The sequence below is a fragment of the Prunus persica genome, chromosome G1 (genome assembly GCF_000346465.2).
Source record: "Prunus persica cultivar Lovell chromosome G1, Prunus_persica_NCBIv2, whole genome shotgun sequence".
Taxonomy (NCBI): domain Eukaryota; kingdom Viridiplantae; phylum Streptophyta; class Magnoliopsida; order Rosales; family Rosaceae; genus Prunus; species Prunus persica.
In genome coordinates, this window is record NC_034009.1 from 27,134,239 (window position 1) to 27,151,420 (window position 17,182).

Consider the following 17,182-nt stretch of genomic DNA (forward strand, 5'->3'; position numbering starts at 1 on the left):
AGCTTTTTTGTTATGTTGTAAATGGGCTTTGGGTGTGTTTCTAAAGTCCATTTTATATATGATATTTTTATAATTTGGGCCCCCATATTGGGTATAATAGTGAATCTCCCTTAAAAAAATGGTTAAAAAAGGACTTCACCGTAACTGGGGTGGGCTGGAGTTAGATATATGGGGGGAACGGAAAGGAGATGTCGTAATCTCATTAAACTGCGGTTAGTTGCGAAAGCCCAAAGTCAAGAGCCGTAGCCCAACTCTTGCGGCCCAAAAGTGAGTCTGCAAAATACGGGGGCAGTTTTATAATATCAAGAACATCAGGGGACTCCAGTGAAATAAATAAAAAATATGAAAACTCCTCCTAATTTAGCAGAAGAGAAGAGAAAGCTAGGGGCGAAGAGAGAGCAATTATGCCTCCAGATTCATCACTCTTTCTCTTGCTTTTCTTCTTCGTAGCCTTCGCTCTGCTCTCAGTAGGCCACGCCACGTAAGCCCTAACACTAGAATATTTATGTGTGTACATGTATGTATGCGCGTGAATATTTGATTTATGTGATCAAGTGCAGTTGAATTTAGAAATTTTTTGGTTTGGTTTTGATATTCAGAATCCAAGGCGATGAAAGCGAAGGGATTGGGCGCAGAGCGCTGCTGAGTCTAAAAGAAACCCCTCGCGGAAGTAACACTACCTTCGAATGCTCTCCAGCTGGTCCTTGCGTTCCTTGCCTTTACTCTGAGAAGGTTTCTTTTCATTTCATTTCAGTTTGCCCAAATGATTATTTTTTCAATTCGATTCAGATGCAGCTTGTGCTGAATGTTTTGTGGTTTTCATAGAATATCTTGAGCATTGAATTGTCGTTTGAGCTTACTTCGATTTGATTTGAGCTTTTAGGAACAAAATTTGAACAGTATGGTCTGGTCTAATTTATCTCTGCAATTTGTGTTGAAAATGCTAAAAGTTAAGAACAGGGATGAAATATATTGATTTGATTGATACTGAATGGAAACTGAAGTACTTCCATATTTGTTTGATATGGTGTTTGAATGAGCCCAGATGGGTAATATTTTGTTCTTATACTGCCATGATTAAGGTATTTTTGTATCTCAGAAGATGTAACCAAATGACTATATGATAAGTTGCTTTCGTATTCTGCACTTTGCAGATTGAATATTCTTTTATCTCCATGTGTCTAAGTATTTGTTTTGAATATTCTAGTTGTAAGTATTTGTTTCTCTTGTAGAAGGATGAGAAATATCGCTGCAGTGAGACCGGCTATCGCATCCCTTTGAAATGTGTGGAAACTAAACGTAGTTTGAAGGATGAAAAAGCAAAAGGTTCTCAAAAGAGTCGATCTACGCTGGAGATCTATCACAACGATGCAGAATTGCATAATGCGGAAGAACTCGGCACTTCTGTAAAGCATAGAAGTTTACTTGATGATTCAGCCACACTAGAGGATGGACCACAGGCTTACATTACTTACAGAAGCTGTATACCAGCAGTTAGTGAAGAGAAGCTGTCAGTGCTTGGTTTCGAGGTATGTAGTATCTTTTGATAATTGTTCTATATTTTGTTACCTTTTTGTTTGTTGATATCTGATAATAAAGAGGCTGGTTTGTTGTGGTAATATGTTTGATTAAATTAGTTGATCAGAGTGTATTCAGAATGGAAGAGAAAGAACAGTAGCAAACTACATGATTATAGTTTTTTGTATTCGTGTAAAGCTAGTTCAGCTATATACATTTCTTTTATGTCCATGTTAACGAATGTTTTATGAACTGCTGGGACAGATGATTGTGCTGTTCTTCTTACTCATCAGCGGTTCGGTTGTATACTTCAGAAGAAAGCAGACTGTTTCCATGACGGGCTTCGGAGCAGGGCGAATTCAGAGCAACTCTAGGTTTTAAACGGAAATCCTGTGCCACATCAGAAGCCGCTCATTCGAGGGGCATCCAACCGTACCATTTGCCGGCTTCAATTCTCTCACTGCATAGTATGTCTCGCATTGAGAGGATTCTTTTATCTTTTTTTTCTCCGTTCGGTAATATTTTGTTCATACGGCGTACAATTCTTTGGTTAGGAATGTAATGCAAAAACCTTGTTACTCTATGTTGGTCCATCTTGTCGCTGTCAACTATAATGCAGTTGTGCTAAAGGGCCTCAGAAAGTACAATATAATTCAGTATGATTCAGTTCAATATGATCCAATACAACTAACAAGTGAACTTTAGGGGCTTCGGTTCGTGGCAATTTGGAACTTGTTTTTGTGTTCTATAGCAAATCAATTTGTAGCAGCCCCCCCCCCCCCGCCTATGAAAACATAGAGAGGGGTTGAAGTAGGCAATACCCAATATGCGCTCAACTTATAAACGTTTGTGGTTGTAAAATCACAATGTTTGAAAAATCAGCTTTTTCTATGTTGAAGTTGGAAAAATTACAGAACGAGATATACCATGTTATTGACGTTTCCTCTCAGAAAAATATACAAAGACAAGAGCCACAGGCCATTGGTGACTAATGTCAGTTCTCCTAACGAGTTTCTTCAGAAATTCAACAAAGCAGCAGCAGCAGGGACAAAAACTCCAAACAAAGAATCATGTTGACCACAACCCTCAACTTAAACAACGGAACTCAACTCCCCTTAAAGACACATCTACAGTAACATGGCAGAAAACATGGATTACAAACAGCCCCCTGTAAGATAATGAAATTACAAAAAATAATCTGGAGTCTTGCGTGTGTTGTCGGGCTCAATTTGACGTGGGGCCGGGTCAAACTGCAGGAAATTCTGGTCCATGTTCTCCCCAATTTCCAATATTGCAGCCATATTCCCACACCTATAACAATAGTTTGGAGCGCTAAAAACAGTCACCACATTCTTTTCCTGGAACACAAGGTTACCATGAAAGTTAAACATACAGCTGAAAATGATGACACAAAATGAGAAACAAAAAATAATAATTTGTAGTGCCATTCGGGTTTTCGCACCTGACACCAATTGTATCCTTCCATTACAAGCTGATGAGCTCTTGAAATGAGACTGAGTCCATTGGTATGGTTGAACTGAGCAGCTATATCCTGTCCAAATGTATAACCAGCACCACGTGGAGATATTCCCCATCCACAGCGGTCATCTGGATCAGACCACAAGAGATCGCACATTGGTCCTTCGTGTGGAACCTGCTCATGAAGAAACACGTCATGATGCAAGAATGACCAACACAAGCTTGTAAGATGCAAAATGATGCAACCATACAAATGGAAACAGAAAATGCAAACATCATAACAGCAATCACAACCTCTGATCACTTATTTGGAAAAAAATAAATAAATTACCTCCTGTATACGATCCAAGGCTCGGATATTGTCCAATGTGTCCAAAGATGGGGAAAGGCCCCCATGCAAACAGAAAATCTACAAGAGATACCAGAAGCTGTAAAAAATTAATACAACTAACTTGTCCTTCAAGAAGTTCACCAAATTGTCAGCAAAACATTTAACTTCACCTGACTCTCAATAAGGGCTGTGAGGGGAAGATAATCAAATAAATCGGTAAAGAACTTCCAGACATTGGCATTCCCATATTTTCTCAAGCACTCATCATAAAAACCATACCTGGAAAAAAGTGACAAATGTGAGACAAAAAATGAATAAAACATAGGAGCAAACCAAGAATAAATTCAATCTCTCTGTCAATCAACAAAGAACTTGTCAAAGTTAATGGAGTGTGGCTGTTTCAACTATCAGCTTGTAGTATCTTCAAATCTTTTTAGGTTTTTTTTGGGGTCAGAATTCAAAAGCTTAATTTCTGCCACGCAGCCATGTTAAAAAAGTAATTTGTTACTTTAGCCTTAGTTCAAGTATCCATGGAATCCCATCAACCCCAGACATAAAATACTACGGATGGATTAGATATATAAAGTATTTTACAAAATGTTACCATAAGGTAGGGGCCTTTTTTTTGATAGGAACATGAGGTAGGAGCCTTGAAGGTCCCATATAACAATCCATCTGAAACACAGAAATATCGTCTACGCAACACATATAACAATCCCACCTTTAGTCTGGAGTGCCAACAGTCCCACCAAAACCAAATTATATCTACCTAATAAAAACAGGTATCTATTTGTTTTAAAAGAAAAAAGAAATCCATGTCAAAAGACGTTATCATCAAGAGATTAAGCTTAGGAAAAAGAATAAGGAAGAAAAAAAAAGCTTAATACTAGCCTGGCATTTTTAAGAGTTCTCTACGTTACTTTTTTGTAAAAATTTGTGAGTGAATCAACAAAACCAGACACAGTGAAAGGACAAAATTGAAAACTCTTAATATTCATACGAAATTTTAGTCACAGCTCCCCATTTTTTGATTGGTATAACAAAAATTGGTAAAACTATGAACAACAGATTTGAAATATACTAAACATTCTTACACTTGAGTAATTTGCCGACTCTCGTGATTTCCTCTGAGAATTGTAATTCTATCTCTATAACGGACTTTCAGGGCCACCAGAAGTGTGACAGTCTCCACAGAATAGTACCCACGATCTGCATTTGTATGGCCAAGACGTTAAGAAAACAATAGTACATAAGTAAACGTAAAACATCAAATAGACGCATGTTCCACAGTCTAAAACAATGTTAACCCTGACCTAAGCTGAAGAACACAACACATAAAGCCCAGCACAAGCAATTTTTTCCACTTAGGGAAAATTATTCTTTCACATTTCAACAGATCTTAGATACATAAGAAAATTATAGAAGCAATAGAAACCCAGCTAACCAATTCCCATGATCACTATTGAAGTAAGATTGACCCTAGAGAAGCTTGAATATATTACAGTGATTCCAACTCAACCATTATATTGCATAAACCGTTAACGAAACCAAGGGGGAAAGCAAGTCAAGATCGAGGACATAATATCAAATTACACATACATCCATTTTCATCAAACAAAGAAGGAAAACCGGATCATAGCATATAGTACCGCACATGTGATTCAAATTCATAACAAGGATAATCCGCAACTCAATACCAACGCCAAAACACAAATTGAGTAATTCTACAACAATCCGCATCCAAACAAGACACGCAGAAGCCAAAAATGTCCCAGTAAACCAATTCCAGAGCCTCATTCATTTCCATAAATAGATTAAAAGCGATCGGAAAAACGTTAAACGATCAAAACAAAAAAATAAATAAAGATAAAATAGAAAGGTAAAAGAAAAGAAGCATAAAGCAGAAAAGGAAAGAAAAAATAAAAAGAAACTGACCTACATAATCACCCATAAAAAGGTAATTAGTGTCGGGGGCGTTGCCTCCTATCCGAAAGAGCTCAATGAGGTCGTAGAACTGGCCGTGAATATCTCCACACACCGTAACGGGGCACTTCACCGGCTGTACGTTCCACTCCTCCACGAGGATCGCCCTGGCTTGCTCGCACAGCGTCTTCACCTCTGCCTCCGGCAACGTCTTGCACTCCATCAGATGCTCGATCTGACGGTCCAGATCCGCGTGAGCCGGCATCGTTCCACCACCGCCGCCCTCAGATCCGATCACCGATTTCTCAGATCCAATCCGATGCGCGCGAACTCAACGCCGGCGGAGCGATCTCGACGCAGTGAGCAATTTGTGAAGCGGCGCTGGGGTCGGGGTTCCGGATCGCGACGCGCAGAGCGAAACGAGTCGTTTTGGAGATCGGTCGAGTTTCGACCTTTCTTCTATCATTCCTCGCTCTGTGTTCTTTTATTTGTTTTAAAAGAAAAAAGGAGGAAAAAGGGGAATTAAATTGAAATTGTATTTATGTGAATGTAGGAAAAGACGAGGGAAATGACATGCGGGGAGGGAAATAATGAAGAGAGGCAGGGAGGCAGCGAAATGAAATGCAAATGAAACCCAGATGCAAATGAAAAAAGCAGATTAGAATTTTGCGATGTTTTTGTTCAATGGAATTCGTTAGATGATTAATTTTTTTTTTTCGTCAATATTGTAAGGAAGAAACATTTTCTCTCTCCGGTGGCTCCGCCGAGTCAACATCATAGAGGACCGACACGTGTCAGCTCCAGCTGCTCTTTTTGGACTGTTCAACCTTCTAAGCTCTGCTGGCCCCCACCATTCGATATTTCTGTTTTTTTTCCTTTTTATTTTTAATTATTTTTAATTTTATGAACCAACTTTTGAAGGAGGCCAGGGGGATTGTTGATTAGTCAATAAAAAAAGAAACCAGGATGGAATTGTTTTGAGTTTATTTGGTCCCAAAAGAAAAACAGCAAAGAAACCAACCAAAGACAAAAGGGCAATGTTTCCAGTTTTATTTGGTCCAAGAAAAAGAAATCACACCAAAGATTCATTCAGCCTTTTGAAGGTAGACTTTTGAGACGTTTGACTACATTTATATGCTTGGTGGTGACATAATCTAAATGAATTGCCGACGGATTCGTGGCAATGTACAAATCGTAGGTTCGGTGTGTTTTCAAAGTATTTATATTTTTTATTATTTTAATTGATAAAAAGGAGATTCGAATTTAGAGTTTCTCTTTGACATTTAGAACATAATCACTAAATTAAGAGGTTGTTTGTTCAAGTATACGCTTGATTTTAGTTTTAAATTCTATAGACACACTTGTTAATTTCTCATGATGAACATCTATAAATGTCGAAATCAATTTTAATTAGTAATAATATGAAGCAATAAGAAGGGAGAAAGGAAAATTTTGGCTGTGTAAGTGAGATAATTTTTATTTTTTATTTTAAGTTTTTGTTACTTAGTAATTATTTTGAGTTCAGATAAAATTATTCACACAAAAATATTAATGAACGAGACCAAGATCGTTAGATTGGGCTTAGGTAGGACACGAGGCCTAAAATTAAATTCAGCTAGTCTTGGGTCACAAGAAGCCTAATTACATGAATTGTAGCTTAAGGGAGGCCAATAACTTGCATATCCCTTGTTGTATATCACCATTTCTCTATCATATGATGAGAGATATAGACAGATAACGGTATCCAATGAGGTATAACCAAATTCAAGAGATAATTACTTTATATATATAAAAAAAGTGATAGTATATTATTGATGAAGAAACAAAAGTACAAAGCAACTATGTGCCGAATGTGGGTAAAATTTCTCCAGTGACCAAACACAAGATTGATCTAGACAGATAACGGTATACAATGAGAATTGCACGCAACCAGAAGCACATGTACTCATACCCATAGTCTAAAATATCAATAATATCGAGGATATTATTGTTTTTTCGGGTCAATGATATTTTGGAACGTATCTATACACATATAATATAAATATTGATAATATCGAAAAATATCGACGTCGATAATTTCTCTCACACTTCAGCAATATTTGGCCAAAAATCGCTAAAATATCGATACTATCGAGATGATGAAGACCATGACAAATTTGAAGAGTTATTTACACTAACAACCCCTGAGGTTTCTTGTGTTTTCATAAAACCCCCTCATGTCTCAAAAATTACATGAACACCCATGAAGTTTCAGTTTATTTTCACAAAACCTATTTTCATTGATTGTTTGTCCAAAAATTGATGATTTCATTGAAAAAAAACTTATGCAAATGACAAAATTAACCTCAATGAAGTATATGCAATCTAATCTCAAAGGTCAACTTTGTCATTTGGAGATTTTTATTTGGTATAGAATCATCAATCTTTGGATGAAAAATCAATGAAAAGTAGTTTTGTGAAAACAATTTAAAACATCAAGGGGTGTTCTTGTAATTTCTAAAACCTCAAGGAGTTTTGTGAAAAAGCCAAAAACCTTAAGAGGTGTTAGTGTAAATAACTCAAAATTGAACATTATGGCCCTATTTGGTGGGTTAGACTGGATGAGATATTTCTAATTAAAATGGATATGGATCCTAACCATTGTTTGGTGGACTTAAATGTATATGAGACTGGATACGGGCCTTCGGATCCATGTCCCAAATAACTAGGGTTATGAAACCCAACCACAGATATGGGTTTATAGTGAAACCCTCCGTCGTCGTCTTTCTCCTTCCCATCCATCTCGTTGCCTTCTTCTCTTTCTCCTCTCTCTCTCTCTCTCTCTCTCTCTCTCTCTCTCTCTCTCTCCCCTTTATCTTATGTCCAATCTCGTTCGTCTCTCTCTATTCCACCACTATCGACCCATCGCCAGAGTCATCACCTCTGCGGTATGCTCTGTGAGATCCCACATCAACCAACGGAAATGGGGTGATGTGCCTTATTTGTGCACACCCGCATCCATCTAGCACGAGGCTTTTTGGGAGCTCACTGGCTTTGGAGTCGTAGGAACTCCGAAGTTAAGCGACTTGGGGACCAGAGCAATCCCAGGATGGGTGACCCACTGGGAAGTTAGTCGTGAGCTCCCAGAAACAAAACCGTGAGGGCCAGAGAGAGGGGGCCCACAGCGGACAATATCGTGCTACGACGGAGTTGATCTCGGGATGTGACAATTTGGTATCAGAGCCACTCTGCCGTGTGGTGCGAGTGTGCCGACGAGGATGTCGGGGCCTTAAGGGGGGTGGATTGTAAGATCCCACATCAACCAACGGAGAGGGGGTGATGTGCCTTATTTGTGCACACCCGCATCCATCTAGCAGGAGACCTTTTGGGAGCTCATTGGCTTCGGAGTCGTAGGAACTCCGAAGTTAAGCGAGTTGGGGGCCAGAGCAGTCCCAGGATGGGTGACCTACTGGGAAGTTGGTCGTGAGCTCCTAGAAACAAAACCATGAGGGCCAGAGAGGGGGGGCCCAAAGCGGACAATATCGTACTACGGCGGAGTTGATCCCGGGATGTGACATGCTCTCTCCTGCAAGGCATTACCAGGGCAATGTAAAGATTGAAGAAATCTCAGTCGTCTATCATGTTGACTAACCTAGTACCTATGTATAAATCCACTTCGAAAATAAAATCAAACAAAGCCCAATAGCCGCAGGAATAAGAGAAAACAGAGACGAAGAAGGAAAACAACTAGCAATAGATTATATATATTTTTTCTTTTCTTTTTTCTAAACTTGATATGAGTTTGATTTTCTATTTCTTTTCAGTTTTTTAAATCTTGATATGAGTTTGATTTTCTGTTTTTTTTATAAAAAAAATCTTGATATGAGTTTGATTTTGGGTTTGATTATTGATGTTATGAGTTCTCTTCTTGATTTGTTTAGGATTTTGCATATGCTTCCAGGGTTTTTCTTCAATCTGAGGCAAAAAATTGAAAATTTTAATTTTTAATAAAAATAAAATAAAAATCTGATTTTTTAAAAAATAAAAAAAGTTATTTCGGGTCTGTTGTTTGGTGTAAAAATGAACATAACTGGACTCAAAGCCTAACTAGTCCAAGCCAGACCAATCCAATGTTTCGAAGCCCATCCTAACCAGTCCAAGCCAGCCCACCAAACTGGGCCTATAGAAACTCAATATGGTATTAAGTCATTCATGTATTTTACCATGCAATGTATAAAGTGTAAAATATTGTAGTAAATCATTATAAATAAATGATTATGGTGTATTTAATCTTCTTTCATTAATTACTATATAATTTCTACACTCGCAGTATTTGTCAGCTCGTTATATAATCAACTTAAATCAATTAAACCCATCATGCAATGCATTTCCTTCCACTTTTTTGTGATAAAGTAATAGATAATTGACTAAATAAACATCCTCCAAAGTTCCAAGAAAAATTTCAAAGTTTGTCTTTGAATTTTCATGTTTTTTATTCAATTTTTATCGATATCGATAATATCCTGATAATTCCATCAAAATTTTCGTGTTTTTGGACTACTGATATTTCCGAAATCATAGATATTGTAGACCTTGCTCATACCTACAATACAGATCTGCTGCGTAACGGCATAAACAACAAATTCGTATTGAAATCCAAAAGCTAAAAATAAATAAAAATCCTAAATAGAAAACAAATAATAGCAAACTGCTAAAGAGTTTCTGAAAATTATTAGACTAAAACAAAACTAAGAAACAAGATCACCACCACATAGTCCCACACTGGATAAACCCAAACCCAAACCCAAACCCAAACCCAATCGGACATCTTCCCCTCTTTAGAGCTCCAAACCATGTCAAAGGAAACCAATTCCTTATGTATGTGGGCCAAAATACGGTGACTACATACCATGACGACAACGAAAAGACTTTGAATGCAGGTGAAAAGCTTGCTTAGCCTTCGTGGTTGCAGCTGTATATTTATACAAAAGTATGGATGATTACAATATTCAAAAGAAGAACCGCTTCTACAAACCAGGAGAGCATATGAGGTAGACTTTGAGTCCTATACAAAAAAAACTAACTCAAAAGACTATCCAGAAGATAAAATATTTGAATTTCAAATGTCACTAAGGGGGTGTATTCAATTCAGATTTCCATTGATTTTAAAAAAACACATCGAAATCTAGGTGTATTCAATTATGACTTTTTAGAAGTCAAACAAAGTTTAGGTGTATTCAAAAAAGTTATTTATTTTGAAGAAATTAATGAGTTGCTCAATTTCGTTAGAATTTAAAGTGGCAAGTATAAATAGAAAAGGCCTTGACAAATCTTATGTCAACCCTAGAAACTTTGAACATGCTCTATGCTTTCCAAAACGTGTGTGCTTGTTAAGTAGAGGTAAAAAATTTCTTTTCTTGTTATACGATATGTATGATCTTTGATACCCCTCTTCTTGCAATCGTATGGTTGATAGTCTTTCAATAGTTGTTGTTGTATATCCATGTACATAAGCATCCCAATTATTTTTTCTAATTTTTCATTTTTTAATATTTTATATTTTGGTTGTGGGTAACCATGGCGTTGTTTTCTGTACAATATATATATATATATATATACATATATATGATGGCAAACCATGGTGTCGTTTCATCGAAAGAGAGCAATATGCTGTTAGAACTAATGGTTGATGATGCCAACTGTAGATGTGCGATTCTAATGGTTTGCTAAGCAAGAAAATAGTAGAAAGCAAGATACTCCATGTTCTTAATGCAAAACTTGGATGCCAAAAACCTTATCTTCAATATCAGAGCCGTTTGAAATGGTTTAAGACAAGATATCACTGTTTTACTCAGCTTATGCATCATAGTTCTGGATTTGAGTGGGACTCTGTCTCAAAGAAATTCACAGCTACTAAAGAAGTATGGGAAGATTACTTTAAGGTTAGATTTCAATTTTGTTAAATATTACTTTATATTGATAACCTTCACTTTTGTACAAGACCGACAAAAGAGCTATGCAGGCAACAGAAGGAAGGATCTTCAGTTTGAAGTTGGTGACTGGGTATTCTTAAAGTTGTCGCCTTGGAAAGGTGTAGTGAGATTTGGGAAGCAGGGAAAGTTAAGTGTTCGTTATATTGGGCCATATGAAATCTTGAAGCGTGTGGGCCTAGTGGCGTATATAATTGCATTACCTTTGGAACTTTCTCGGTTACATGACGTATTCCACGTCTCCATGCTCCAAAAGTATGTTTCAGATCCTTATCATGTTTTGGAATAGCAACCAATAGAATTGAAGGATGATTTGAGTTATATAGAGCAACCTGTTTAGATTTTGGACTGAAAGATACAAGTACTACGTTCTAGAGAAATCCCACTTGTGAAAGTTCAGTGGAGGAGGCCAATTGGGTACCCGAGGAGCATATGCGGGCCCAACATCCTTATCTCTTTGAGTGACAGGTATGAAATTTTGAGGACGAAATTTTTTTAAGGGGGTAGATTGTGAAAATACGATCCTAAATTAATAATTAATTCTTAAATTATTCAAGTAAACGACAAATTTACCCAGAGAGTATTTTAATAGATTTGAAGTTGACTTTTTGTTCGGGAAAGAATTTGGGAATTTTAGTAGTATCTTGCATGGAGCGCTTCGAATGAAGAAATTACTATCAACGATAGTGCAGTGGCACAGCCGTAAATATTTTGAAGTCAGATTTTTTAAAAACCAAGATTTCTCTCTCTCTCTCTCTCTCTCTCTCTCTCTCTCTCTCTCTCTCTCTCTCTCTCGCAAAACAGCCACTGGATCTTTGGCCAGCGACAACTCCCTCCTCCAGCCACCGTTGGCCACAAGACCACTTGCGTTAGAACCGGCTCAACCTCATCTCTCTGACCTACCCCTTCTCCGCTGCAACATTGCCGGAAATAGCTCAAAAACCGCTGGATTTCTTCAAAACTTTTCGACGATTCTGGCCACCAAATTTGTCGATCCAATTATGCTTTCTTATCCTTCAACGTGACTTAGTTGATGGTTGGGTTGGTTATGATTGATTTTGGAGTTTTGAGGTTCGATTTACGACTTAAAGTTTTGACCAATTTTCGGCTCGAATTTCCTGTAAGTTTTGGTCACTTTTTGGCCGTGGCCCAAGAACAAAAGTTGATCCACTAGTTGTCCTGATCACGTAGGTATAGGTATTGTTGGGTATTTTGAGATTTTTTTGATCGCCAGAATTTTCTCAAGCAACCCACGTGCGGCTGGCGCTTGGGCCAAGTTTGGGTGGTCCATTTGGTCCTAAAATGATCCCAATGTCGTCCCGAGCATGACGGTATGCTTGGATTCAAATTTGGTTATCGTTTGATTGTCGAACGGATTTTTACATATTAGGCGATACCCGAGTTCAATATGTTCAGACTGTTAGATTGACTCCATTTCCAAATATGCTGATCTAGGAACTCTAGGATCATGTAGGAATTCATGGATCGAGAATCAGAGTCCCAGATGCTCCTATTCAATGATTTAAGGATTATATAAAACGGTGACCTTCTGATCGTGCGATCGTGAGCGATTAGACCGCTTGATCTGGACCAAACTCGCAGGATGTGTTTAGTAAATTTTATTGAACCCATAGGAGCTTCAGATTATTAATCGGAGGTCGTGGATCCCACGGGGGATCTGGTTAACCATTATAAGGATTTAATCGTATCTTTAATCTTAGGTCTTTTAAGACTATTCCAACTATCAGAACTATCGAAAATGGACCTAGGAACTTTCTTAAGTTACGCACACGCATTTTAAGGCTCGGGGTTAAGGTTTTGACTAAATAATTTGTGGTTGAGCTATTTTATTAATTAAATATTTTAATCTCTTAAATAGGTACTCAGGCTCGATCATACCCTCGAGAAGGACCCTTGAAGGGTCAGGCAAGCTCGAACACATAGTGAGTGGATGTTTGTTTTACAAATGAGTTTTATATGGTAAAAGTTTTATTAATTGATCATGAATGAATTATTTACGATTTTTGCTTTCCAAGCATACAGTTTGAATTCAAATGCTTTTATAAAATTTTGTTTATGATTAAATGTGAATGGCTTGGAAAGTAGAAAAGGAAATGGTAACAGGATTTAAGAATTGAGTGAGAAACAATATTATAATTTTTCAGGAAAGGTTTTCAAATCCCCATAGGTACCCAAAATGTTGCCTTCAAATAAACTGTTGCCTTCGGATATAATGATGTCCATGGACATCCTAGTTGTTTTCGGTTGAGTCAGCGCACATTTGACAGTTGCCACGCGAGTCCTAGGGATACCCGGACCGTGATGAGTGAAGAATGTGTCTCAGGTTGACCAAGTATCTCCTGAGTTCTGCGAGGAGGTGTCGCTTATGCTGGCCTTTTGGGTTCGTATATAGATGAGTGTAAGATATAGACAACCACGAGGTTCCATCTTCTGCCCTAGAAGTTTTGCAGAGAAGTGGAGAGATATGCCTTGTTGAAATGGGATTTGATATCTAAACCTAAAAGTCTCCAAGCGAGGGTTGCTACAATGATTAGTTAGATTTCTAGAAGAAGGTATATGTACAAGCAACGAAGACGAGCTTTGGGTGGATGTGCTGACTGTAACTAAGGACACTAATCACAATGGCTAAGAGGAAGCCCTTAATTACATGATTTAGGGGCAAATTGTGTCCTTAGACATTTGTATAGGGTTCTGGTGGAGATGGGTTGGTTTCAATTTCAGGATTTTGAGATTTTGGAGGTGGGTTTTCTCTATTTATATGGGATTTTGAGGAGGATGGGTTGGTTTGGAGGGCAACAAGTTCAATTCAAAAATAAAAAATAAATAAAGAAAATCATAAGGATGTACAAGAATCAAGCTTTGAATTGAAGGAGCTAGTAAATCTACTCCCATAGCAGCTTACGAAATTAAAGATGTTGATGCAGCTTATGAATTCATATAAAAAGAGAAACCTAGATTGGTATTAGGGTGTTGTGTGATAGAGTGTATTATGGTATAATAGGGGTATTTATGGTAGATAAATATGGTGTACTTAGTTAATTTTACATTTTGATTTAAATATTAGAGTGTACTTAGATCATAGGGTATACTCAATTAATTTTAAGGTTCGTTTAGTGTGGGAACATATATTTCAGCAACCAATAAGAAGATGACATGTGGAAACAAGAATATTTCTTTGGTAAACTAATTACCCTAATTAAATTTTTAATTAGGAAATCATCTTTGATTTAAGATAGGAGTATCTTCATTTCCCTAAATGAAAGAACCAATTTCCAGCCAATCTCTTTCATTAATTCCTATCATCTTTTTTAGTAAGAATAATCCTAATTACATAAGAATTATTCTTCAAACCCTAGCCAAGTAAGGAAACTATAAATACATGGCTAAACTATAATATAAATACATGGCTAAACTCTAAACCTTGAAACAATGTTGAATTTGAATGACTAGCCAAAGTCCCCAGTGATTTAAATGCTAAAATTAAGGGATTTGTTTAGGGAAAAACATCCAGCAACAAAAAGAGGTTGATGGCATGATTTGTAAATAAGTCATAATACATTAACATTTTGGCATTCTATTCAAATTTGGATTATATTTGGAAGTAATAAAATAGGTGGATTATTGTCTAGAGTTTTTGAGTTATAAGGGCCTATATTTCAATGACTCTACAAAATAAACAATAAGAAAACCAATGGCAATGCCCAGTTAATGTGGTATTCGCTTCTTTTAATTTCTTTCATTAATGAAGAAGACAAATTTCAACTTGTGGTTACTTCCAACTTTGAAAAATACATACACTAAGTGCCCGTTTGACATTGTCTATTTGGAGTGATAAGTGATTTTTTAAAAATTTTGGGAAGCCCAGCCCGTTTGGTAAACTATGAGAAAATCACTTACTATTAAAAATTAATGTGAGAGAAAGCTATAGGTAAAAGCAGCTAATGATGTACTTTCATTTTCTGATTATGCAGGAATTAGTTTCAAAGAGACGCTGGTTTTAATGTTTATGCGGCAATCAATTTCTGATTATTCAGGAAATTAGTACCAACAACACTTCTAACAAAATGTTTACCAAACGCCAAACTGCTTTCTCTCACAGCTGATTTATCTCACAGTAAATTTTACAGTGATTATTTTTACAGCATAACAATGCCAAACTGGCCCTAAATCAAGAGGTAGTTGGTGATATTCTCATCCTCTTAAGCTATACCTTAGTCTCACTACCCTCGCATGCTAGAAAGAGCACCACTTCCAAGTTCTTTTTTTTTTCTTTTTCCTTTTTTGGAAATTGCCCCATTTTGAACCCATCTCCCTTTAGACTCGGTCCTTGGCTTCTTTGCTTCTCATTTAAAAAACAAAACAGAAAAGAGAAAGGAGGATAAAAAGCTTCACTTTGAAGAGATTGAAGACCGTATAGTTCCTTCTTTTTTTTCCTTTCCTTTAATCTCTCTTCTTTTCTGTTTAGGCCACGAGACCGAAAGATTCTGCTGATATGCAAATAAGTTTGAATGGACCAAAGACCAAAACAGTACGAACGTCCCAGCAATTCACCAAAGAATCAAAGGTCAAAAAAGACTTTACACATATACAAGATGCAATATTATTAGCACCTTTATTTTCACCTTTAATTGGTGGGATTCACTTTAGTTTTTGGAACTCTATTTAAATTTAAATTTTGTTCTTGATAAATTAAACTAATATATATTTGAGAATCTTGTACATGCCAAACCTTTATGCTCCATATATATAAATATAATTGGCTTTTTTACATGCAAAGACATTGATATCTCTCTATCTACTAAAAATTGGTCTCTCTCTCTCTCTCTCTCACACTCAAAAAAAAAAAAAGTTGCAGAGTAATTTTTTTTTCCTGTCTAGATTCTTTTGAGAGCGTACTTAATTTTGTGTGAGTGACAATCTTCATTTCCCCGAACACCTCCCAAAGCCATTTCTGTCAGTGAAAAAGAAGCTTGCACATATGCATACAGCTGGGATTTCCAAATATTTTTCTTAAAAAAACACATACATACATAAGCCTAAGGGCAGACATATGTATCTCCATCCTGTGCACCATCTTCTTCTGCCTTCCTTCTGAAGCTTCTTGAAGCACTTTAATGGCTAAGCTTGACCAGGGGGCCGTCCCGAGCTCCCGGCTCTCCTATTATATATACATGAAAAAATTATTGAGAATAATTAAAGCCTAATAAGGTAATTAGCATAGCAGCTCTCACTAATACAACTCCTAATAAAGGAAAGGCAAAAAAAAAAAAAGAGAGGGGAAAGAAAAGACACAATGTAAAGGTAGAAGGTTTATATATAAATGCAGAGAACAAGTGAAAATGTTAATTAGCTTTTATTAAACATCATTAAGGAATGGAATAAAGTGAAGTGGTGTACTTTATTTTTCTTTTCTTGGAGTGAGTAAATGGGGATTAAAAATTGTAGCTAATCGTGCTTTTACTGATGAAGCAAATCAATGTAACAGTTAAAGCATAGAGCACATAATAGTTATCTTTTTCTTTCTTTTGGGTGCATATGCTCCATCGAGTCGACTTCATAGATGTATGTATATAGTTAAATTACATATTTTTCAAATTTTATGAGGAGAAAAAAAAAGGATAAAGGACACATGACATATATATATATATATGTCATATATATATGATGTATCATTTAGAACAAGTCTATCTAAGAAAGTTTCTTTTAGAAGATAGAATACATTGATACATATAATATTTAGCATCTCTGTAGTGTTATTTTACAAGAAAGATAGAAGAGAACACAAAAAAAATCATGTTCTAATTGCCCTTATTTTATTACATGCATGTCAAGCTCTCCACGTGAAAAAAGGTGTATACGTCTCTTCTCACAATCATTCTATTACAGGATAGACAAATGTGAGAGAGACGGAGTATATACACACTCAACCCTATAATTTTTT

General features: G+C 36.7%; 2 protein-coding genes across 2 annotated transcripts; one reads left to right on the plus strand and one right to left on the minus strand.

The window, feature by feature from the left end:
- On the plus strand, nucleotides 350-2,205 carry LOC18788564. Its single transcript, XM_007225760.2, has 4 exons — nucleotides 350-481; nucleotides 600-732; nucleotides 1,233-1,529; nucleotides 1,783-2,205. The coding sequence occupies exons 1-4, from the start codon at nucleotides 405-407 to the stop codon at nucleotides 1,897-1,899; spliced, it is 624 nt and encodes a 207-aa protein (XP_007225822.1). The 5' UTR covers nucleotides 350-404; the 3' UTR covers nucleotides 1,900-2,205.
- LOC18792190 (serine/threonine-protein phosphatase PP2A catalytic subunit) lies at nucleotides 2,386-5,963 on the minus strand. The gene is made up of 6 exons (XM_007223108.2): nucleotides 5,264-5,963; nucleotides 4,423-4,537; nucleotides 3,499-3,607; nucleotides 3,329-3,406; nucleotides 2,981-3,172; nucleotides 2,386-2,876 (listed from the first exon to the last, which is right to left on the minus strand). The coding sequence occupies exons 1-6, from the start codon at nucleotides 5,514-5,516 to the stop codon at nucleotides 2,703-2,705; spliced, it is 921 nt and encodes a 306-aa protein (XP_007223170.1). The 5' UTR covers nucleotides 5,517-5,963; the 3' UTR covers nucleotides 2,386-2,702.

Coding starts and splice junctions, on each gene's coding strand:
- LOC18788564 (XM_007225760.2), top strand. CDS start 405: ATGCCTCCAGATTCATCACTCTTTCTCTTGCTTTTCTTCTTCGTAGCC. Junction 482..599: donor CTCTCAGTAGGCCACGCCAC/GTAAGCCCTAAC, acceptor TTTGATATTCAG/AATCCAAGGCGATGAAAGCG. Junction 1,530..1,782: donor TGTCAGTGCTTGGTTTCGAG/GTATGTAGTATC, acceptor CTGCTGGGACAG/ATGATTGTGCTGTTCTTCTT.
- LOC18792190 (XM_007223108.2), bottom strand. CDS start 5,516: ATGCCGGCTCACGCGGATCTGGACCGTCAGATCGAGCATCTGATGGAG. Junction 4,538..5,263: donor TTTTATGGGTGATTATGTAG/GTCAGTTTCTTT, acceptor ATACAAATGCAG/ATCGTGGGTACTATTCTGTG. Junction 3,173..3,328: donor CCTTGGATCGTATACAGGAG/GTAATTTATTTA, acceptor CTTCATGAGCAG/GTTCCACACGAAGGACCAAT.